The 25659-nt window shown below is 35.6% G+C and overlaps 1 protein-coding gene across 4 annotated transcripts in view; it reads right to left on the bottom strand.

Moving 5' to 3' along the window:
• Positions 1–25659, bottom strand: part of ERBIN (erbb2 interacting protein) — a 101826-nt gene that overhangs the window by 19776 nt on the left and 56391 nt on the right. For 3 of the 4 annotated variants that reach the window (XM_072359135.1, XM_072359137.1, XM_072359134.1), the window contains 15 exons: positions 21608–21686; positions 21079–21168; positions 16889–16945; positions 12795–12858; positions 11112–11186; positions 9754–9898; positions 9285–9357; positions 8239–8368; positions 7757–7872; positions 6807–6876; positions 5813–5912; positions 5533–5654; positions 4849–5019; positions 3747–3929; positions 1781–1895 (listed from right to left, as the gene is read on the bottom strand). In XM_072359135.1, the coding sequence (XP_072215236.1) occupies positions 1781–1895; positions 3747–3929; positions 4849–5019; positions 5533–5654; positions 5813–5912; positions 6807–6876; positions 7757–7872; positions 8239–8368; positions 9285–9357; positions 9754–9898; positions 11112–11186; positions 12795–12858; positions 16889–16945; positions 21079–21168; positions 21608–21686 (1590 nt within the window). The remainder of the gene's footprint in view (positions 1–1780; positions 1896–3746; positions 3930–4848; positions 5020–5532; positions 5655–5812; positions 5913–6806; positions 6877–7756; positions 7873–8238; positions 8369–9284; positions 9358–9753; positions 9899–11111; positions 11187–12794; positions 12859–16888; positions 16946–21078; positions 21169–21607; positions 21687–25659) is intronic. The other variant, XM_072359136.1, reaches the window with a different exon arrangement.

Here is a 25659-nt window from a genome sequence, read left to right as displayed (position 1 = left end):
AGTATAAAAGCCCAAAGACAACATTAATAAACACTCGTTTTTTCACAGAATCACGAAGCGGATGGAATTGGAAAAAACCTTGACCTCTTTCGAATCCCCCACCACAGAAAAGGTTTCCATCCAATAGCTCAGGTTGCCAAAAGCCCCATCCAACCCGGCCTAGAATGCCTCCAGTGACAGCACAACTTCTCTGGGTAACCTATTCCACCATCCTCTGATAAAAGAATTTATTTATCCATGCTGAATGCTCAGCAAACTCTTCTGGCTAACTCAGCTGCTTTTCCTTCATCCATCCTCAAAAAAAACCCCAAAAGACGTCCTATTCTCTTATATAAAACAGCCAGAAGAGCTTTCTTTTTTTTTTTCCTGGAAAGTTCTGGACTGGGGACATGATATGGAGCAAAGTACTATTACCTCTCATACCTCTCAGGCTTAAAAATTTAGTTTACCCCAAAGGAAATGGTTATCCAGACTGAAATTATCTTCCAAAGAAAAAATATAAACCTTAGTAGCTTAGTTAACAAAAACAGTGATCAGATGTTTCTTGTGAAAGAATTATAAAAGAGTAGGGTAATTATGGAAAAAGAGCTGCAATAAGTTTATTCTTAAAACTTAGGAAGAGAGCACAGCTTCTCTGAGTAATTAAAACAAGTGATACTGCTGCCAACAACAGCAGCAATAATAAAAAAAAAAATCTGGGAGAAGGAAGAAGTGTGGAGCATTTCCAAGGAAAACACCATTTTTTGCAATTCTCTACTGAGAGAGTACTCCAGCTAACAATTCTCAAAACCACAAAACATTCTTTTTCCCCTTTGACAAAAATTAACAAAATGGGAATGTCAGCACAGCTTTCTCAGTCATACTCGAGATATAACAGGAGTCTTTCCTATATTTATAACCTCAAAAGAATATACCAAGTTGGAAGAGACCCACAAAGATCACAGAGTCCAACTCCTGGCTCCAGAAAGAAACACCCAGAATTCAAATTCTATGTCTGAGAGCATTGTCCAAATACTTCTTAAACTCTGGCAGCTGAATGGGGATCCTGTTCCAGTGCCCAGCCACTCCATGGATGAACTTCTTCCTAATCCCCAGCCTGACCCTCCCCTGCCACAGCTCCAGGCCTTTCCCTCAGCTCCTGTTGCTGTTACCATAAAGAAGAGATGGGCACCTGCTGCTCTGCACTACTTACCAGCTTCAACTGTGAGCTTTGGCCACAAGAATTTTCTCCCTACAATGGCAAACAGTATCTAGGTAGTCTTCCTGTGCTGCCTCACCTTGCTTCCAGTGGCAATACACTTTCTTTTCCTGCATAGGTTCAAGAACAGAATCCCTGCTAAGCTAAGCCAGCCTTCTGCCTTGCTTGTCTGATTTCCAGCATTTGGAATAGCCTGCTCCTGTGCTCTTAGGAGGTAGTGCTTAAAAAGTGACCTGCACTGAAGAAACCCACTGTTGTCAAAAAACAATCCTCCAAAGGACATTACCAACTAGTTCTCTGAGCAGTCTGCTCTCCCCACATCCAGGGTTGAAGTTTTGGTGATAGTTTTCCACCTTTCACTCAACTACTTCATGGTCACTATGGCCAAGATGGCTTCCAATCAAAACTTCTTCCACAAGACTCTCTCTGCTTTCAACAATTAATTGCTCAACTAGAGAACTGGTCATCTTTCCTTTAACAGACACATGTAATCACCTTTCGCATCATTTAAATGGGAAAATTAGACATTTTGAGTCATGGAATTATTAGAATCACACAGTACTTCTTTTTATAATAGCTAACCTTTTTTATTGCTGCTAAGAGCTACCACTTTTGGTTGGTTGATGGAAGTTTCTATCAGTGGTGGTCGCATTTCTGCCATTTTCATCTCTTCATCAGAGGACAGTTCTTCTGACTCCTGCTAAAGGAAAAACAGTTTTATATAGAGAGCATTTTAAATACATGGCTAAAGGTTAGGTAAAACTGATCTAAATCATCACCCTATCTAATAAACAGTAAAGATAAACAAATAACATAGACCTACCATAGCAACTATGTAGTGCAAATCAAATGAATTTATTAACTTTTTCCACTCAATTATCTTTAAGATGCAGCACACACACATTTGTTTTGTGTGTGATGATCTCAGTGGGAATGATAGCTTAAACTGGCATCTTCAGCTTAGGTTTTCATTTTGAAATTCACACACTAGGGTAAACTTTCAAATGGAAGAGAAGATATTAACTTCAAGAATAAATGACACTGAAGAGATCTAGGCTAGAAATCTTCAGATCCTAACCATCAGATGGATCTCGGTGTACTTCTGAAAGAGATAAACTGACAAAGCTGCCTGAAAGAGCAGCCACACAACAGATTCAGAATTCTATTGCCTGGCCCACATACTTCAAGAATACAATTTTCTTTCATTAATATTCTCTGTAATGAAAAAAAAAATAATTCTTTTCTTCCCTTAAGTGAAAATTCTGTTACAAAATACAGCACCACCAATTCCATGATACTGACTACCTTGTTTTTTGGACTACAGTAAAGGACAGTAAAACTGAGTGAGTAGTAGCAAACACTTTGTGACCAACTTTATAACAACCTGTTCCTCTGTAATAAGAACAGATAACCTCTTTGCTATCTGTGTCATATTGCCCTTCCCCTTAGGTGTGATATATAACAAGAGTAATTAGTATTGAAAGGAAAAGCTTCTGTGCATATAAAGTTATGCGGATGGAGACAGAGTTACTAGCAAGTTACTATAAGGAAGTAAGGAATTTAGTATCCACGGCTGACTACAAACAACTGCCTGATTTCCTTACTGGCATACAGCCAGATTTAAAAGAATGACTGCCACTGCCAGACAGCTGGTATTTTTCTTTTTTTTAAGTAATGTTTTTAAACTGCAGAAAACTGTTAGAACCAGTATTTTATGAAAGCAAGTAATAGCAGGAACACGCCAGGGGGAAAAGACCCAGCAACAGCCACAGTGGCTTGCCATTAAGTCTCATTATCGTATGATAAATGCACGCTCCACTGCTTGCACAACACACACAAAAAATTATCAGTTTGTGAAACTACTGAAAAAACTTCAAAAAACATTTTACATGCTGTGATTGGCAAGTGATTAACTGACAAGTTCCCAAATGATATTAATGCTGAAACATGCTCTAAATTAAAAAATATATGCATGTTTGTCACAGATGAACAAAGAGTTCATAAAGTATGAGTATCTGATTTCTGTAATACAAGTCATATTTAAGACATCTCACTACCAAATACATACGAAAACATATTTTTAAGCCCACTTGTTATTTTAAATGAACAGGCAATTCACTTGTATATTCAAGATTTTGCTTGCTCCTACTGACATGATACTTGGACATTTCAGAGACAATCACAATCAATCATTTCCCAAGGTGCTGAAAATCAAGTGGAAACTGGAAAATTCCATTTAAGAAAGAATCTTTTCCAGAGCTTAGTACTCAGATCAATTTCTGCGCTTGACTTATTTTTCTTTAAATGCCTACAGTTTCATTATGAACAATTTCTTACATTTTTCAACTTGCACTTATAATATAGCTAAGGTGAGAACAATATTGCATTAGAAAGACATTTACAGTTACAAATCCCTCTGTACTAATAGTGCTTATGGATAAAAATTTTCTGCTTTTGTCAACATAAATTTTCATTTCTCTTATAAACAAGCCTGATGCAACACCAGCACAACTCTTTGACTGCTATAGTGTTCATCACAATACCTCACCTCAAGCGTGTCTTCATGGTTAACAATTGTTTTTGTGTTCTGCAAGGTTTTAACAAGTGCAGCCATCTGCGAATTTGCAGTGCAGTGCTCAGCTTCTGGTTCAGTGGGCTTCTGCACAGAGCTTCCTGCTGAGTACTGCTTTCTCTCATCAGCCTTATTCTTCATTGGAACAATTTCTGAAGTCTACAGGATTAAGAACATGCATAGAAAAAACATTTGAAACCTTTTTCAGAAACATGATGTTAAGAAATAACATATTATGGGAAACTATGAAATGATGTTTGAAATGATCAAGTATGAAATACACAAGGTAGAGAGAAATCTCTCCTGACTATTCAGTTGTAGTCCTCACCCTTTTCCAATTGGTTTCACTCTCATCCTTACTGGGGTCATTTCATACCATTAAACTTCCATTTTAATTAAAAAAAAAGAAAAGCCAAGTGTATCTACAATGAGACAGCATCGAAGACATACAAACAGTCCTACCGCGTATTACAGTACATCAAGCTGTCAGTGACCTGTACACCAAATTGCTGCTATTGCCTTCCCAACTTAATGTGCAAAACCATCAGTTGTGAGGGCAACAGTTATGATTCTTAGAAATGATCCCCATTTTCCTTCTTCAAGTTTGGTGGTCAAATAAGTACTCCTCCAGAAAATTAGAAAGTAAGCTCCATTACACAACTGTACTTTGTATTTCCCTGAGAATCAAGCCATTTTCTTTGTTGTCAGTGTTAAGAGGGAAATTTCTATTACAAAGCAGATAATTATTGCAGACTTCTTCACGGTGACGGTACAGAACACTGGAATGGACTGCCCACAGGCTGTAGGGTTTCTTTCTCCATAGACATTCAAAACCTGCCTGGAGGCGTTCCTGTGTGACCTGGTCTAGGTGCTCCTGCTCCAGCAGGGGGATTAGTTCTACAAGATCTTTCAAGGTCTCTTCCAATCCCTGACATTCTGTGATTCTTAAGGTGATGAAGAGGTAAGCCCTGCTCTTTAATGAGGAGAATTAATGAGGAGAGAGAAGACTAAAAAGAATTAACAGCAACATGGACATTTGAAAGTTTCAGCAAAGTCAGAAGATAGTATTACACCTAACCTTTACCCCCACATCTTTTACAGAAACTGTCTGGCTTTCTCGTTTTGAATCCTTGGCAACATCTTCAGTAGACTCTTCATCCTTGAGCCTATGTACAATTGTCTGGACTGTTTTGACCATATTCTTCAGCTCATCAGGATACGGAGTTGGATATCTCTTCAGATTGCCTTCCTGTGTTATAAAAAAGTAATAATCTAATTTTAATTAAAACCTTTAACTAAAGTACCAAGCTTTAAAATAGACAACGAATTCAAACAAAACACTCAGACCAACACCTAGAATCTCCATTTTGCTGTTTGAGACTACCTAGATTAACGTGATTTTATAAAACCCAGCAAAATTACAAATCAGTTATTTTTGCTTCAACTTTGTCTGTTGATACCAAGCAGGAAGAGTAATGACAACTATAATACATTTAAACAAAAATCAGAATTAACCATTATTTCTCAACTATCCCTCCCCTGAAGCAGCACCAGTCCAGTAATTTCATAATTATATGCTCCATTTTAATGATGAGGGAAAAAAAATAGTCCAGTTTGATGCTTTTAAACTAATAAATGAAGTTCCAATTTCTTCAGCAGAGCTAAATCCACAGTCAAAGGAATAAAAAGGATGGGAGTCAGGTGTGCAACTGGGAAAAAGAGAGAGAGAAAAACCGTAGTAAAAAATGAATTAAATACTAACCCGAGGTGGTGCCTCTCTCTCATCTTTGTCTTCATCACACTCAAATGCCACCTGAGCACGTTGTTTCCTCTGTTCTTCCCACAAAGATGGATTGAAGCTTTCATTGTCAGATATAAACATAACTAGAGAAAAAAACAAGCACTTATAAGAACAGCATACATTACACAAAACAAAACTCCTCATTTTCCTTCTTTTTCTTAAATGGATTTTTTTTTTTTTTAATTTATGCTTGAAAGGTAACAAATTAATGATGCTGTAAGTGGAAAAAAGAAATCCTTACCATCCTCAGTCCTTGGTTGCTGGGGGAACATGTAATTTGTAAGCACAGTTTTCTGTGTGTCAGGGTCAGCTTCTTTTTGAAGGGGGATAAGTGGTTTAGACTAAGAAGCAAATCAAAGAAGGACACATTACGAAAAAATATGTATGTACAAAGTAAAGATTATCTACATAACTAGATAGAGTGCAAGGCAGAGCAGTCTTCAATCATTTACCCTCTGAATAATTTTCAGAGAATGGAGTTATTAATATATGTCAGTAAATGACTGTCTTGGGAATGGAAAAAACAACTTCAAGAGAATAAACTGAATATTAAAAAAAAAAAAAAAGCTACTATTTTTGCTAGGACTCATTACAATCTCAAAGCAAGCTGATCTGGGATGCACAGATATACTTTGTCACTTACACCTATGGACAGTCAAAGAAAGTATTTATTTATTTATTTATTAAATATTGATATCAGACTGGTAACTCCCACTCCTTATAAATTTTTCACTATACCACACTCAAGATCAAAGAATTTCTGGAAGCCCTGTAAACCTTAGTGCCACTCAGGAAATTGGTAGGGTATAAAGGAATAAAAGAAGGCACGAGTGCACAAGTTACTTCTCAATAACTTGAAACATGGACAGCTATAAAGTTCAAAGGTGGGGCAAGCAAGCTACCACGAAAAAGGTTATGCAAATTTTCTACAATGGCAGAACAATACCGTATGCATTTAAGTACTAACAAATCATCAAATACCACCTTTCTGGTTTCAAGAGATAACAAATTAGAAATTCCAACATCTGTTAATTTGTGTTTCATACAAAAGCTTTGCCAGAGAAGCTCCAAAGGATGGCAGACCTGATTTTGTTTATTTTGAGAGAATGGACAAAATGTCAAGGAAGTACTTATGCACATACAAAGCACTCAAAATTGAAAGATCACTTATCAATTCAATTAATTAGGAATAAACTCAACCATCTTTCTATAATTTTTCTCCCAGAAAATTTCACCTGATTGTCCGATAGCCACATAGCGGTGAGCTGTTGTAGCTTTGTAAAGGTAAACGGCAAATTCTTCAGCCTGCAAATTACAATAAAAGTTTATGAAAACACACCTTTCAATACTACAACTTGACAGGTGAAGGGCATTTTGTTTCTTAGATGCTCATTCCTTCCTACACCAGCAAGCTTAAAAACATGAGACAACGTAAACTGAATTTTTCTCTTGACAATGACCTGAACACAGTTTTTAAGACAACCATTAGCACTGCATGGAAATCAACTTAAGATCAAGACTATTTATTTTTACACTTTAATTAGAAGAATCCTCAGCAATTTTGTCCTTCAATATACACATGCACTAAAATTAAGAAAAAATGGTCACACCTAAAATTGTGGGGTTTTTTTTGTTGTTGTTGTTGTCATGTTTTTTGTTTTTGAATAAAATCAGAATAAAATCTCTCCCAATACATTTGAATTCTGCAAATTGATGAATCCAAAAAGACATATTTTGCCAGTTTTTATTGACCAGCTTGAATTAGAAACATGTCCTTCCCCTTTCTTCCCCAGCACATGTGGTTTATCACATAGTATGACACTTCTGTTTTCTGTCCCCTACATGCAATACAGGAAGCTATTGCTACAAATCAAATGCAAATTTTAAGAGGATAGACAAATGAATTCCATAGAAAAATTCATATTGATAACCATGGGCATATCTAAGCTATATGTCAATGCATGTACTTAAATCAAACATATGCCTAGTATATTTTAGCTTCATAAAATAGATAAACAGTAAATGAAATACATGCATTTCAGTCAGATTATAAACTGTGGGATATAACCAAAGGTAGCACAGCATGTTCAGAAAAATGCCTCTACTTACATCTGGGTGATAGATATCAGTTACACTAAAGTACACTCGATGCTATTGCATTTTAGATGATTTTTACTTGAATTACCTATTGTCACTCAGGTTGATGACCTTCAATTTCTGCATGTCACCCATTTCTTCTGGGAGAAACTCAAGCTTATTTGAATGCAAAAACAACACCGTTACGTGCTTCCAATTTCCAATCTGAAAAAAATAAAATAAAATAAAATAAAAAAATTCCAGAGAATTAATTCACTCTCACAGTTCTAAATATACAATCTTTTATTACTTAAAAACAACCAGTCTACAGTGATCTTCCTTGTTATGTATAATTAGGTTTATTCTTGTATATTATCCCTTTAGTGTTAATACAATTGGTACTGATTTCTACTACAAGTTTTAAAATTTTTCAGATTAAATGTATTTGTATATTTGTAAACATAGTCATTAAACATACACAAAACATACTCAAAAACGATTAATTTGTTGTCCAAATAAAATATGAATCGATTATGCAGTTTAATACCCATAAAAATACTTTGTTTTTCATTTTCGTAACTAAATACATACCTCTGGTGGCAGCTGTGTTAAGAAGTTATGGTCTGCAGCAAATGTCCTTATGTTAGATAGCTGCCCAACAGATGAAGGCAATGTTTCAATCTCATTGAAACTGCAGTCCAGTTCTTCTACTGATATTAACCTGAAAAAAATAAATAATTCTCTGTTCTACAGGTTGATTCACCCAACATTAACTGAATGTTTTAAGTTTAAATCACATTTTAGCTTTAAATCACAACGTCAACTGCAAATGAAATTCAAAATGAAACTCTGAAAACCAACTAAAATTTCAACCCAAGATAACTCATTTACTAATTGCCTAAATTCTTAATTTTTAACCTTGTTTTTCATCAAACAAGAGCTTTCAGAGGGGGTCAAGGAGCTGAAAACAATCAGAATAGGACAAACCATAGCTAAGTGGGAGTTAAGAAACAGTGGATGTTAAGACATGCTGGCAGAGAAGTATTTTGTGAATTCTAGCAAAACTTACATCAATTACAATAGGAGAAAATACATTGGAACAGATATCCATGTTCTGTTTTGCACTTACTTCTGAAACACTTATTTTTGTCATAAATTTGGGACTTTTAAATTAAATTGCTGAACATCACGGTACACATAAAAAATCCTGCTAATAAAAACAGGTAAAAGATAATTGCACATGCTTAGATTTACTATTTCCTGGCTTTTTTTATACTGGTTCTATCATCTGCAACATTTAACATGCCCACTGCTATGGTAAAGACAAGAACTCTTTCAGGGAGCTGCATGCCTTTGTAAGCATGTTGTTTCCTATCAGATTCTATTTCTTTTATAGATTAGTGACTACGTTAATGAGTGAGAAACATAGGTCTCAGTGCATACTATTTAAATATGTAAAGAATATACATGCTGAGAACCAGAAGATAGATATGAAACATTTGCTAACAGTTTCATTAACACACTAATACACAGAAGGAAATAAATCAGAGAAATGTAAACCATTCAAGAGAGGAACTATTGTTACAGAAGAGATCACAGAAAAGCAATGTGGTATTTTATTTAGGTGAAATACATACCCTCCTATGGAGTCTGGCAAATACATTAACTGGTTTTCATCGATTTTAAGAGTTGTTACCTTCTTCAGAGAGCCTGTAGAAAAAAACAAACAACTAAATAAGTAAAAAATTAAAAACAACAATGGAGTTAATTTAATTAAGTTTTAATCTTGAGTTGGGGGGAGCAGTGAAATACACCTTCTGCACTCCCCAAAATTCCTGCAGTGCTATGTATTATACTAAAGAAAAGTAAGGTGAGCTTAGAGAATTAATCTGCCAGTTTACAACAAACCAGTCATAGGAAATACTTATTTTTTTAAGCTTCATTACTTTTGACAATTACTTATCAATTATGTTTTATTCAGCTTTATCCAAAACTGGAACTTCAAAATGCGTGAAATGTAGGCCTAAAATACTATTTATATATTTTTAAGTGTTCTGTGTCTAAATCATAAACTTATTAGCTCATAAATTAATTGAAAATACAAACCAATAGTCTCTGGCAGTTGCTGAAGTGAATTGCTGGATAACAATAAGTCTTGTAGGCTTTCACAACCTGAAATACCTTCTTCAACAATTTCAATGTTGTTTTTAGAAACATCCAGGTAGGTCAGTTGTTTCAAAGTGCCTAGGAACTAAAGGTAATAGAAAGTAATGCATACTAGGAAGTGCAAGTTCTAAACAGAAAAGCCAGAGGTTTTTACAACTATCTCTGAAATGCAATACCACATTTTAAGCAGAATATCCTAACTTTATAATGAAATATTTTCTGCTAATACATATTCTTAACATGTTGCTACATACACAAACACACCACAGTTATTCTGCAGGTTTCTCTGAGTCAGTTTGCTTTAAATGTAACTGTCTGATCAGTTATCATGGATAGAGACAGAAGCTTGAGAACAAACTTAACACAGACTTGCACAGTGTAACAAAAGGAGATCATAACACTCATGTAAAGTCCCCTAATGCTTAGATCTGCATTTTGTGTAAAGTTGCATTCTACATAACCTCAAAAGCAACAACACTGAACCAGTAAATTGTACTGATAATAAAAGCTAAAGTAAATCTTGTATTACATTTACGTATGAAAATTTATACACGAGTCTTTACATGGGAGAGAGTGCAGCTGCTTTCACATGTAAGTTTTACTTCATTATGAAGTAGAAAACTTCAACATATACTCTACTCTTCTAACAGAATAATTACTTGAAGTGTACAAAGACAGTACAGAGGACTACTGATCAGGCAAGAAGGCCTTGTCCAAAGACTGCTAATGATTTTAAGTCTGAAAACAGACCAGCTGCTTCCCAAATTTCCAGCACTAGTTTACTAGAACACAAACACAGGTTCACGAGTACTTCAATAATGTGTCACACAGGACCCTATACATCTGAGAGATGTCAGAATGTTTCCTCGGGAATTTGTACACACCACATAGAATCCTCAGCCGCTGTTGCTTGCTTTATGGCCATTGCCATTAAAAAGTCAAAAATCCACATGGCATTAACCCTGTATATTCTCATTTATTCTTTAGAACAAAAGATTACTCTTTAGAAGGACTAGGCAGCCCTAAATTTGAATCAAGATTTGATGTAGGATTTTAACCCCTTTCTTGATTTGTAATATGATTTTTAGATGACAGAACTTTAAATGAAAAAGAAGCTGTGTGCAAAATCTATCATGATCAGTGACAAATCCTAAGCAGACTAGTTAAGCCTTAGGCAGCATTTATCCTATGACTTTAAGTAACACTAAAGTAATGCAACAGCTTTTATATATATGCCGCTAAAACAAATAAAACAGTAAATTAAAATAATAAATGTTTAAAACAGTAAGGGGACTTACTCCTGGAATAAGCGATAGTCTATTACCATCCATCCAAAATTCCTTTAACCCACTCAGTTGCTCAAGCACTTCAGGCTGTAAGGGGAAACCATTATTTAAAATCATCATTAAAAAAAATTTGAAAGCCAGAAAAAAACTTCAGTGGTTCATATATTGCAACTAATGTAAGTCTAATGTCTTATTACAGCTGTTGTATACATTTGTTTCATTTGCTAATTAAAAAAAAGGTGATTTACTTATTGAAATATTAATATATACCAGATATACAAAACATGATGAGAACTTGGTCAGTGTACTGAAGTCTTCACAGAACTAAGATCTTTATAAAAAGTATTATCTTTTACAGCCACTGCTATTTTTCAGCTAGATCATACAAGAAGCCCATCTTGCATGCAATTCTCTTTTTCCTAAAGGAGATCTAAAATTTCATCCTTAAGCTCTATCAGCCTAGAAGAGCTGTTTTTCAGAAATGACAAAATTGACAAAATAATGACCTAGGAAACAAAAAATAATGACCTGGGAAACAAATGGTGCATCTGCACGTTACTAGTAAACTATTCAATCCATAATATGAGGTACCAGATATGGTCCAATTACAACCTATTGTATCTGAGAAAGACCACTCCATAGGAAAGTATATACAGCATGGATGTTTGCCATTTCAATCTCCCCCCCGAGAAAGTAATACAAAGTGTGTTGCACTGCATCCTAACAACTACAGCCAAGTTCAATTAAATATAGGACTCCATTTATTCATATTGTAAATACAAAGTATTGCTACATGCATTTCTGCAGTCTTGGCACCCAATAACTAATTTTCAAAGAGAATACTGCTTTGTTGTGTGGTTTTGTTTTTTTTTTTAAGTAATTGTGAATGAAGTCTACATTTTAGTCAGATCTTGATGCATTAAAAAACAAACAAACAAACAACAAAAAAAAATGTGCAGCCCTTTTTATACTTTTACCAAAGGATCCTAATGAAATAAACTGACCTTTGCAAATAAGAGGCTGGAAGACATGAAGTAGTCAGAAAGTATATACAAATAGGTGCTTTCTCATATACAAATAGGCTTTACTTACTTCCTCGCTGTTACAGCATTACATAGGCCTGAGTATGTTAATTTCAGGCTCTCACGGGCATATCTACACTATAATGAGCACATGGCAGTAGTGTTCATTATTGTAATACTAGCAAACACTTCCTCAAATACACTTCTGTATCTAACAAGCCACACAGCTAGGCAAGTGCTCATCTGTTTATGATCTTGGTTTATGAAGTACCCACTGGTAGCACGCAGAGGTCTGACTTCATGTGGTAGGTCAGTATATTTCACTATTCTATTTCAGTTCCCTTACATAGGAAAGTACTCCTAGAAGCAGATAGATGTCAAATAAAAAACCCTGACCACAGACATTGTGAGTTATGTTTCTTCATTTTGTTTCTTTTCTTTCAACAGTATTCAAACTTAAAATAATTCATCTTGAATCTAAACAGCTTATACCCACTAAAAAGGCAAGTCACGCACAGCTTACATAGAACTGCAACACTAAACAAGATAAACAATAAATGTAGAGAATTTATTATAAACCAAGCCATTACTTTTATAATTCATACGATTACAAATTGATTACTAAATAAAGACATTTACTGAAAAATCAAAGCTCTATTTAGATAAAACTCACCACTTCTGTGAATTCATTACTTCCTAGGTCCAGTCTTTCCAGCTGGGTTAGTCTGGACATGGTTCTGCACAGGAAGGGGATTAACAAGAATCAAAATTAATACAATACAATCTTCCTGTATTCATCCAAATATGTTATTTGTATCAGTATTAAGTAGCAATGCTGTTCTGTAAATAGATTAGTAACTAAATAAGGTAGAATCTGTATACTGTTCAACTAACCATACATTAATGATCATGGTGTGACTCCCATACAAAGAGAAATTAATCTATTAACCTAGTTTACAAAACTTGAAGACCGCTTTATGATAAAGATTAACTCAGTCTTCAACTGCCTCAGCTTTTCACCTGTTGTTAAAATCTTCACAGCTATCCTGCCAAAGAAAGATCACTTCCTAATGATCACCAAAAGCAGATGAGGCCACTGTTACATCACAGTAACAATGAACACTTTCTCATTTTACATTGAATCAGCTCTGCTATCAGCCTGGAATACAGAATGGAATCCTAATTATTCCTCTAGTCCTAAAACTAGAGATTAGATTCCTACACTAGATTTCATGACACGTCAGTACCTCTTAAACCAATTGATAGCAAAGACTAAATCAATGCCTGAGATGGCAAGATTCCTTCTTTTAGCTGTGTTTTGGCAAAATTTTCCCTCCATTTGTTTACTTTAGAGACTTTATAGAGTATCTGCTCAAAATTACTATATTCTATTTCCTTAATAGAAATTAGTTGCAATTCTTACATTCCACTTTAATACATTAGATTGTTTACTACGGAGCCAGAACAGTCAGAAATATCTTGCATAAAGTTGGCACTACATTAAAAAACTTAACTGACTCTATGCCTTTGTTTGTTTCTTTGTATTTCTGCCAAAAAATCTCGGATCCAACAAACATATCCACTCAACTGTAAAACACATAAACATGTTTGTAAGAAGCCTTCCTCATTACTTGCCTGATTTATAGTACATTCAGCTATGCTACAGCAATCTTCCCTTAAAGTAGCATCTCCTTGCTTTCCCATATTGTTTACAGAACAACTACACTTCCAGATAAAATGCACACAAAGCTTCTGATACTCTGAAAATGTTACAATATTGTGGAGATGTACTTATAATGAAAAAGAGGAATACAGGAATGTAGACAAAAAAATACTTGATCATCAAATTCTCTATGAAAGGGCCTGCATAATGATATGACAAACTGAAAAATCTGTTTCATACTTCAGTATTAGTGACCTTGCTATCAAACTGGTGCAGTGCTAATGGAATAGACAGTCTGATTCTAATGCTGTGAACTGTTAATGTCACTAACCTACATACTTCAAGTAATACACAATTCAAGATGTGAGACTGAATCATTCTCCTCATCCTATTGAAAAACTACCTTCTAGAGAAGTTACTCATTTCTATCAACAGTTAAACAACAAAGAAATGCATAAAATTTTTCTAACAGAAAATACTTTCATATTTATCTTTTTACATTTGCATTAAGCTGAAAGCTGGAAAAGTGGGTATCAGACAAATGCCTATAACATATTCTCCATGCATTTTTGCTTTCCTTTAAGTAGAAATGTTTTTACTGAATTGGTTCGCTTTGAGACTCTGCCAGTTTTGCAGCTTCTGGGTGTGGATAAGCTCCAAGAAAAAAAGATGTATTTTACACAAAGCAAGGTTAATTTAGTACATTGGCATTAATTCCCTATTCTGATTAAAAGACTTCTAAGTGCTTTATGATTTTATGTTAATTATGTGCATTTTTAACTCAGCAAGAGGGCTAGTTGATTTCGTAGATATTTATTTAAATATATCCCTCCTTATAAATCCAAAAGAAACTGTCAGTACAAACACATTGAAAATGAGAGAGGATGGAAAAACAAGAAAAAAGTACTTGTTTCCCATAGCAAAAATACTGGTGTATATTGCTGCATCTTATTAGTTATAAAAAAGATTTTATATACCATTTAAAGCACATTCCTTTCAGAACACATAGTTTTTCAAACCTAGCTATGTTATATTCTTCCGTCAGTTTCTATTTGACATAATAGCTCAAGCAGGCCACAGATGACTTCGCTGATTAAAACAACTCAGTCTCAGTGTAAATCACATAAATAACACATTATTCTTGTGCCTTACTGTAGCAAAATACATAATTTTATGTGTACAGTAGTCTCCAAAGCTTTAATCTTCCTTAATTGAACCAGAGGAATAGAAGAAGAGAATAATAAAGGCAGCAGCTCAGCAGGTATTGTTGCTCATTAAGTAGGTGCTGCAGAGGATACCCTCATGACAGCTACTGTTCAGTTTTCCAGCAAGGAAGGAACCCTAAACACAATGAAGTCAAGATAAAGAACTCCCAGGAGGTTTAAGAGAAGTAGCATAAATCAGAGTGATTTCTGTAAACTACTCTTTTAAAAAATACGGTACATAATTCATGTTACTAGTGTTAATTGTGGCAATTAAAGTCAGTAATTTTATAAACAAAACTTGTATTAGCTATATGTTTTAATTATACTTTCTCCATTGAGAGTAATTTCATCTAAAAGTTGCTATCCCAAATTACATGTTATTGTTTCTTTCTATCAAAAATTAGTGTCATCAGAAAGAGGGAAGGGGAGCACTTCTGTCACATTACTGGGTAGAATGCCTGAAAAAATTACATTCATATGTTCCGATACTACATATTTCATTCCAAATTTATATTTTGGCATTTTAAAATCAGCAGACGTAGTATGGTATCTAAATAGACAAACAGGGAATTTGAATGGAACATAGTTTAGTCATTAGGCAAACCAGCTGTTGTACTTGAAGGGCTGGAAAGTCACATCCCAGCCTACTCATGTAAGAGTCTGCAACATGCATGCTGAATAGAGACTATACAACAGTTAGCATCTTCTCTTCTCTGCTAAAGCATCTGAAATAGTTGCACTGTTTGAAACTGTTACCTTTTTTCACCAGTTTTTCTGTTGCCAAATGAGGACCATTCACTGCTCACATGTTGTTCAGGACACTACAGCTGGTTATTCAGGTACCTCATTCTGCATCTGCTTCTCAATTCACCTTTCTACACCACTGCTAACCTAGCTGCAGGCATATTGCCAAGCTGAGCAGGGTTGAAATGAGATTTGCAAGGAGCAAGATGCTAGATTTTAAGAGGCATGTTTGGTTTGGTTTAATGTTAAAATAAATTCTATAGCAATTTCCAGAATTATTTTTCAACTGCAGAAAATATGGCTGATGAATATGCTTCCATTACATTAAAGCAACTCAGTGCACTGTATACTCTGCATTAAGTATTCTGTGCCTCTCCAATGAAGTGTATTAAATGCAAAAAATTGTTCATATTATGTGAATTACACTTTTTCAGTCATTCTGAGTGAGCATCTCAAACTCCACATTTGATTTAGAGACAGTGATCTTAATTTACCAACCCTAAGTTTCAGGAACTCAGCTGTAAGAGATGTATCCAGATACACACAGAATAACTGAATCATTGAGGTTGGAAAGACCACTAAGATCATCTAGTCCAGTCACCACTGCATCACTAAATCATGTCACCCAATGCGACACCTCCCCCTTTCTTTGAAAACCTTGGTTTCCAACACTTCCCTGGGCCAGCCTGCTCCAATACAACACCACTCCTCCCAAGAAGTAATTTCCCCTAACATTCAGTGTGAGCCTCCCCTGGCAGAACTTAAAGCTCTCTTTGGGAAGAGAGGATGCTGTTAAAATGCTGTGTGCAAAACAAAAAACAAACATCACAAGATACCTCAGACTTATTCTGACTTAACAGGCCTACAGTGGGATCAGAAATCTACAGAGCTAGACATGGACACAAACTTTAAAATACAGGATAGAAGGGGGGGGAAAAGAGAGAAGAAAATCAGACAAACTTCTGTATATGAAGATCAGTCTGCTGGGATAAGTGGCTTCAGAAGTTATAAAAGGAAGTTTCTTGTAAGAAGTTACTCTAGTTACTTAGCTACAAATTCTAAGATACAATCTACTTTTTAATATGTATTAATTTATTAGCATACCTACAGTAGAAACCAAGCAAAGCATTTCATATAAATTTCACACATACTTACTTTGGCAATATTTTCAACTGGTTTTCTCTAAGTTCCAATATCTGGAGTTTAGTTAATCTGTAACAAAGAAGAAAAAAAAAAACAGTAACAAATTATCACACACTACTTTATATTATCACTAAAACAATCTCAGAACTTGTCTATATTGTTAAGCTTACACTTTGAAAAGTTCAACAAGTTTTAAATATTTTCCTGTAAAAATTAAAATATGCTTTACACAGAAATCTGCATGTTGTTTTAAATTCATTTATTCACTGAGGTTTGGCTTTTGTATAGTGGCAAACAAACTGGACCTTGCCCACTTTCCTGCACCTCAATTACAGTCCTTTTCCTTCAGCCTACGTTTATTTAAGCATTTCATTGGATTCATTAGCACATGCCATCCTCATATAAAGTAGTTGTGAAATAAAAGGAGAAAGGCAGCATCGCTCTGCAAAAGAACTGATTCCCATCACTAAACTATGTCCCTTGCTGCCACATCTCATAAATACTTCCAGGGATGGGGACTCTACCGCTTCCCTGGGCAGCCTTTTCCAATATTTGACTGCTCTCTCCATGAATAAATTTTTCCCAACATCAAATCTAAACTTCTCTAGCACAGCTTAGGTCTATTCCCTCATGCCCTACCGATTGTCACCTGAGAAAATTTTGGGAAGTCTTCCATAATCAAGCACTACATTAGACCCATATTGGTGCTTTCCTTCGATGACAGGAAAAATAGCTAGATGTCAGTTTTTCCTCACAACGCACGTATGTAGTCACATCTCTTAGTTGAAAGCAGGAGAAGCATTCATATGCTAAGCTATAAATAGGTACACTCACATGTCACTGACTCTTGCCAGAACTCGTTGTACAACACTTTTAATAACCTCATTGTGTGAGCTTAAAAGACCGACTTTGGTGATAGAAAGGTTCACAACTTTGTGACCTTATTTCATGTCCCACTCTCTCTTGAACTAACCTTAGGAGTCTGGAGATACAAATACGCTGTTATACAGCAAAGGCTACTAGCTAAATATTTTCAGTCTCTCCAGGTTAGGAATCACAGGCTGTGTCTAAAATAGCACTTTTCTTGCAGTTCTTAACTAGAAATACTGTCCTAAAGTAGGTGTCATTTCTTCCATTATTACAGGGGGTGAACTCAAGTTTAATGTAATAACATACATCAAATACTTAGCCTAGCTGCTCTTTAATTTACTGGTGTACAGGCCTATGCTAAGCATCAGAATTCCTGCTTTGAGACTGAAAAAAACTAACCTTTAGTTTGGAAAATAAGTCATAATAACAGAATACATAAGTTCTGTTCCATCCGTTCTCAGAAATTCATCATACTTAAAAGAAAACAATCTAAGCTGTAAAAATACATAGTCACAATTACTTATATAACACCTAAACACAAAGCCATAGGGGAGTATTATTCAAGTGTACCTAGTTTAATGGACTTATTATTATTGCACATTTTTTATGTAACCATTTTAAGCTACATTATAAAAGTGGGATAATTTCTATTTAAAAGAAAATCTCTGCATAATACCTTGCTCATGTTAATATATCCTTCATGATTTGATTTATGTAACTTCAAAAATTTTTAAATGGGCAAGTACACAGCAGCACATTTAGTAATTCACTATACAACAGCAGGTATTCCTTGGACAGCTACTAATACTTCACAGAGAGAGGATCCTGATTTTTCACCTCTCTAGCAGCTTTACTAATGCTGACATAGTCTTTTAAAATCATAACTAGTAATGAAACAGGACTGAAATGCATGAATCCCATAGTGGGTTATGTTTGGCATAAGTTTCCAAACTTACTTAGGTGTAACTAAATCAAGTTCTCAGTTCAATCTCCCTTGTACATATAATCTAAAAAGATATCCCAAATTAAACACTGCTTAAAATACCTGGTGCTGCAAATTGTTGAGAAACAAGATCAAAAGTAAAATCATAACAAAATCATAAAAGAAGTTCTCTGCAAGCAGAACTCTACAATACAGACAACTTTCTTAGTGTTTTTAAGATGATGCTGAAGGTGTACCTCTTTGCTTGTTTTAAATGTCCAACAATGAAGTTTCCCTTTTAAAGCTGTTTAAATATTCATGTGCAGGGAGCTTCAGGTTTAAAATACTCTGCTTACAGATTTGCATACAAAATCTAAATATGTATGGTACATTTAGATATGTAACATATAGTTTTCCTTGGTACAAATATGCAGTTTTCAGAGTTCCGTGCATTGGCATGGAGGCTAACTCTGGGACCCAAGCTGCTATTAATACATTCAAAACAGAACTTGGAAGTGGAAAAAAACACTATTGTCTCAGAATTACAAATGAAATGCCTCATCCAATCTACTGATCTTTAAGAAGCCTAAGAGGCTTGATAAGTATCACTAAGGAACAGCAAGTAACACTCATAAAAAAAGGGGAAAGAAAATGGATATCCTTGACCTCAAAACAATGCAAAGCTTGAAGGCGAGCCTTGAAGGAGAATAAAATGGAGGTAAATACTACAAAATCTGCATAGATATTCCAGAAGTAAATTGCATTACATTGTTTCTTTCCTAAGCATTAAGATAAAGATTACCAATATCTATTTGAAGACCCATTTGGGTCTATCCTGTTCAATACTTTCCAATAGAAAAGGACAGGCAAAAATTATTATTTTAAAAGGTAGTCACAGTGCAACATAAAACTAGAATATTAGGGGAAAAACTGCACAACCTTAAGGATTGAGAGAAGAAAAAAAGAGGTGGACAAGATGCCATGGCACCAAATGTTATAGTTGTTATTTCCTTGTAGAGTAATCACTCATTTTTAACTGAGCTGTCCAATGGATAAGTTGATCATGTGGTGGGAAGCAACACTCAAGCAGCTGCAGAAGGCACTAGAGGAACACTAGAGTGTAATCACTGACATTTCCAAGAGAAACAAGAAGATAATCATGACATTGTACAAGCCATTAAGAGATCTCAATTTGAATTCTAAATATAGTTACATATGTTGTAATCCTCCATCATTACACAAACAAATAAAAAAATTAAAACTGAAACTAGTTCCAAGATCTACCAACATAATAAGGCACAAAGAAAAGCCTGTCATACCAGAAAGAAAAAGAATTTAGACCATTTGTCTACAAATGATAAAGCATATGATTTGTCTACATGACATAGGATGAAGGATGAATCAGTATGACTTGTCTTAGCTTGACTCCAATATTTATACAACATAGCTCAGCTTCAGAGTATCTTAAGAAAGAGGATATGGTAAAGGAAGAGAAGAAAGTAACTGATACAATAACAACAGAGAAACCAACCCACAAACACAAAGCTTTTAAGGGGAAACAAAAGCCATCACAATACAGAACAGAAATCCTGACTGAAAGAACATTTCTGTTGTATTAAATCAGCAGTATAAAAATCCCCTTCCTCCTATCTCATATAGTTCTAGGCAGAAGTCAAATACATGTTTAATTTGTCCCAGTGTTAAGATTATCAGCCATAGCTTAGTTATATTTGAAGAACTCAAAAAAAATTCATATCTATTACACAATGAATGAACAGTTAGAAGAGCTATTTTGAGGGAAATCTGAGATTTGTTTATTAGCTCCCATTTATTCTTGAGTTCTAGCTCCTTCAAATATCACCACAAACATTTTATCACATTATCTTCCAATTTATTTCTCCTTCAAATTGCTTTCTTAAAGAACTGTGTATTTTCTGTGCATTACCATTATAAGGATGTGAACGTACATAAAAATGTGTTGGATCTGCTTAAAAACAGATGAGAGAAGCATTCATTTCAGTTTCATTCTCTTGGCTACAAGCCAGGATGTTTCAAGTCACTACTTCTATTTTAAAGCAGGGATCTATTCTTAATAGCTATTAAGAAGCTGTAAGCACAGTATCGGAGAAATGGCTTTCAAGCTGCCTACAGTAAATGATTCATTCTAAACCAGTTAGTAGTAATTAAAGACTTCACAGATAGCCTAACCATTAAAGAAGTGACAGTACACTGCATGCTTTACAGAAGAGGACAGCAATGAAGAAAAATGATAATGAACGATGTTTTTTTAAAGTAACATAAGATAAATTTGGTTATATACACTTCCTCTCCTCCTTCATTCTGCACTCTGCTCAAGAAGCAGCATAAATGTGAAATTAAACACAGAGAGTATGTTCCAAATGCAACTCACCTGCCAAAGTTGGCTGGCAAAAACTCAAGAAATGCATCATTCAGGTACAGCTGTGTTAGGTTTAGCAGCTGGGAAAATCCATCTGGAAGTCTGTAAGTAAAAAAAAAGTAGCACAGTGCCTTCAATTCAATTATATTCAAGGCATTTGAATCAACACTGTTTTAAAGAACAGTATAGTACTGAAGTCTTACATACATATAGGATTATAAGGTATGGTGATTACCTGAAGCTAGATTGAAAATTATTTTTAAGTATTGAGGGCAGTATCTACAGGCAATGAAATCTACAAACAACAAATTCAGTCTTTGCTATGCACTTACCATCTCCTGACACCTAGTACAGAAAAGGTATTTTTAAGGGCATAGCTAACTTGCATCTAAGCACAATGAGGATAATAAAAATAAGTCCTGGGTACCTCAGTTCTTTCCCTCCAGTTAAAGAGTCGGCTCCCAAAAAGACGACTGGAGCACATGTGAGATTCATCAGTATTTGTGTAAAACAACAAGTACCATAAGAATTACAAACTTACTTGGAAATTGGATTCACGCTGGCCTCAACAACTGTCAAGACTTTGCAGTTTTTTATATTTTCTGGAAACTCCTGTATGCCTGCAAAATACATGGAAAAGAAGGGGAAAAGTGTTCAACTGATACGGTCCAAAACAGGCATAAAAAATGGTGCACATAAAACTGCTAGCGATAAAAACTAACCCACTTAGTAGCCGGTGGACTAGTTCTTTAATGTTTCACTTTAGGTAAGTTTTCATGAAAGAAACTCTTACATAAAATCAATTTCACTGCTATTCTATTTCTCAAGTACTCCATTACATAGCAGTGAGCTCACAAAACAACATTTCAGAGACAGCGTAGCAATTCCTACTGGTAGTACCAAACCTTACAGAACTTGCACTCTGTAACATAACTGAGAACCCTCGCCTCCAAGCGTACTTTTTGAAATCCGAAAGTACATTTACAATGCTTATGGTTCTGAAGAGATCCAAAATGTACCATGTACCCTGCTGTTAACTTTGAATTATTTCCACGCAAGGAAAAAAAAATGCTGCAGATAACACTTGTATAAAGACTAAGACAATAAGGAATCTCCTCTTTTTTCTAAAATAGCCTACAGAAATGCTAGAGAATGAATTTGCATCCACATCTGTTATTTGTCAGTAGCTGACAATACAGGCCTTGAAAACAGAAGATGGGCATACTCCATGTCACTAAGACATCAGCTCTGGGCCATTCTGTTCCCCAAGATTTTTACCTCAATCGTCATTATACCATAGAAAAAGTAAAACCAGGTATCACAACAACGTTTACTTTTGCAGTGTGCCACTGCACTGTTATTATTGTCAGGACAGGCGTTCAGAGTTTGGGTCTATGTTTGTGCAGTTAACAAGATTAACATAGTATATTATAACTTAAGAGATAATACCACCATCCCACAAGACAAGTGGTCAAAATATGTATATATATATTTTCACGGTAAGTCCACTGATGGTGTTCGGGGTGGGGGGAGAGGGGTGGAAGTCACTATATCTAATTAAATTCAAATTAAGTAGCAACTCTAACATTGTCAAAGCAGACTTTTAGGTCTTTCTTGACAGGAAGCCATTAGTCAGACCAGATGACTAAAAGATTGCTTTTGACTCATACCAGATGTAGTAAGAATTTGAGTGGACCTGTAAAAAGGGTCAACAGAGGAGAAGACCAAGACTATTGATTCACTTTATCCCCTATAGCCCCAAATAAAAACTCCATACTTATAATGTAAATAAGCTTCATTTCTCAAATAACAGCAATACTTTAAAGACCGAAGGTAGCTTTAAAGAAAGATGAGAAAAGTAACATGGAAAGATAAGAAATGTTAACCTATGGTTGCCACATCATCTTTTTATTAAGGGAAACATTCCCAAGGAATTTAAGAACATATGATTTTAATTTCTGTTGTAGCAAGAAGCCTCTTTCACCAAGCAAGTATATCCAAACATACAAACAGAAAGCATCTAACACGACACACACAATCCTCTACCACACCAGGTGCACAAAAATCCAGCACGTGAAACCTGTCTAGGTGAAGTCACAGAATTTCTATCATGTCTACAGTAACCACAGCAAAGCACTGCTAAGTTCCTCCTTGGAGTCAGAGTAATGTTTCTGTCTCACTCTATGCCATTAGATCTATTGTTAGAACTGCAGAGATTCTCTAAGCTTAGTTATACTGAAAGACAGGCACATTACTGGCCCTGTCTTACTCCTCAGATCAAAGACTGCTCTCCTCCAAGATGTTAAAATTCATTCATTAATAGTGTTGCCACTGTCTGTATCTAGAACTGTATGAAGCACAGAAGACTCAGATTTGCAGTAACTACCTAGAAAACAAAACACAGCACAGCTTCTAGAGGGGAGAGTGCACTCAAAAGGACAGCCAAATATAATATTAGTTATCCAAATACAGACATGTTAAATCAAAAATTAGAGTACTCTACCGTAGTCTCTTGGTTGATTATGCCTTGGGCAAAAAGCAGCAACAGTTTTAACAACAAATTAACAACAGAAATCCAACAGATACAAGAAAACTATTAATGATGCAGCAAGCCAGTTCAAATTTTCTTGTCCTCAGAGCCAGGATTGGTACGGGATACACTGTTTTTACAAACTCACTCAACACTTCAGTCAGATAAATGGTGGCAGCTATTGTGACACAAGTAGTAAAGTGGGGAAAGTAGTATTAAATACTCATGTTTTCAGTACAGGTTCAGAAGATGACAAATTTCAGAGGCTGTTCCTCTCTGTCAGGTGACAGGAAATCAGCAGTTAGCACTTGCTAACAACAACCTTCAGACAGCCTCTTCATTTATCCTTCCTGCACACTCAAAACATGCAGTTAATGTAGGATTAATGTTCTCCCAACAAGAATGTCACTAAGATTAGGGAGAAGGACACTGGGAGAAGATGACAGAATATCCAACTGCTGCAAGAAGCATTTTTAAAGAGGATCTGTTCTTTCTCTGCTTGCTATCTGTTCTTAGTGTCCTGAATTGTCTTCTGTTAAGACAGCTCATCAAATCTCAAGGGTCTACATGAATATGTATTTTCACACTTAATCTGTAACATTATACTAATTAATTTATTACCCCACCCTCACCTCACAAGGATCCGATGCAATGGACACCACAAAGTGAGACCCATGTTCTGTTCTAAATCTCATTTTCCTTCAGGATCTTTTATGGCTTCCTTAAACATATACTTCCTTAAGTATATACTTAAGCATTAGAGAAGAGGAAGATAAAACAGATTACTGTTTTGGGGGTTATCTAGACTATTACAGCTTTATTCCATCCTCTTTGAGAACCACGTAGCTAGGTTTCTTAGCCTGCTGTTTCCTATTTTACATGATAACAATCACGTCCGTCCCATTTCTGTGCTGTAGTTGATTTACAGATAATGCTTACTGTTTTTACAAAAATCACAAACCATCGCATTTGTGGACTATGACCATTTGCAGAGCACAACAGGAGAAAATATGTTTTGCTGGTCATCTTTAATGCTAACTGCTGGTTATATGAACTGAATTGAGAGCAAAGTTCTTTCTGCAGTGCTGTTTACCGCAGAAATAACATTTATGTAACAGCACTTACATTTACTTGTCTGTCCTTTCTGACCTGGTTTCCCAGATTTCAGGCATTTTCAAATGCACTGGCCAGTGTCTACTATAAACGCCAATTTAAAAAACAACCAAAGAAAGAAAGAAAGAAAGAAAGGAGTGGGGATGAGGGTCTGGAAGATTATCAAAGAGAATTTGGCAGCTAGGTACAGAGTGGAATCTAAATTATTGTCTGGACTGCGCCAAAACCAGAAAGCATTCATCATTCAGAACTCTATCTGCTACAGCTTGCCAGCTAGCTAGCATAACCTAGAGAGGTGGTTAATCAGGACCCCCAGACCAGCTGCAGCACATGCCTGAAGCACATGACCAAAGAAGTCACACAGGGATTTCAGGTCAACGGCCAGAAACCTGTATGTAATCGACCTCCGTTGTGGGTCACATAGCAGGGCAGAAATAAGGAATTTCGTCTGATCTTTAACTCCCCAGAGGGGAATGATTGTTTTGGCACAGCTCCATTGAGCAAATGTGCGCTAATGTCCCTCTCTTTGTTCAGACTGGATTAAGGCAATTGTAAGCATAATTGGGGTCTCACTCACCATCTGGAGTTACACTAATCCTTTCTTATCACCAAGGACAGCATTGACTGCAGAACGGCAGAGAAAACTGGAACCACCTTTCCTATCCATCAGAAAACCTTTTTAACTCAGAAATATCGGCATTTCTAGGTTAACAGAAATATGCTAGTCATATCCGCTGCTGGCAAAGCCTTTGCAGCAGTGCAGCCCACCTAAAGCTGGCACCCCGGTACATTGCTGTTTCAGCCCTACTGTAGTTGAAGGGAATCTGCTCTGCAGTTTGTGCTCAAATTACGTAGCCACATTTTTCTTCAAAAATGCCTGGACTAGTATTAGCAGACTTCAGTTACTAAAACTATTACTGGTTGAGACGGAAGTGGCATTACCTCCAAAT

The sequence above is a fragment of the Excalfactoria chinensis genome, chromosome Z, assembly GCF_039878825.1.
Source record: "Excalfactoria chinensis isolate bCotChi1 chromosome Z, bCotChi1.hap2, whole genome shotgun sequence".
Taxonomy (NCBI): Eukaryota; Metazoa; Chordata; class Aves; order Galliformes; family Phasianidae; genus Excalfactoria; species Excalfactoria chinensis.
The sequence above is the reverse complement of the archived record's forward strand: the minus strand, read 5'-3'. Positions and strand labels throughout refer to the sequence as shown.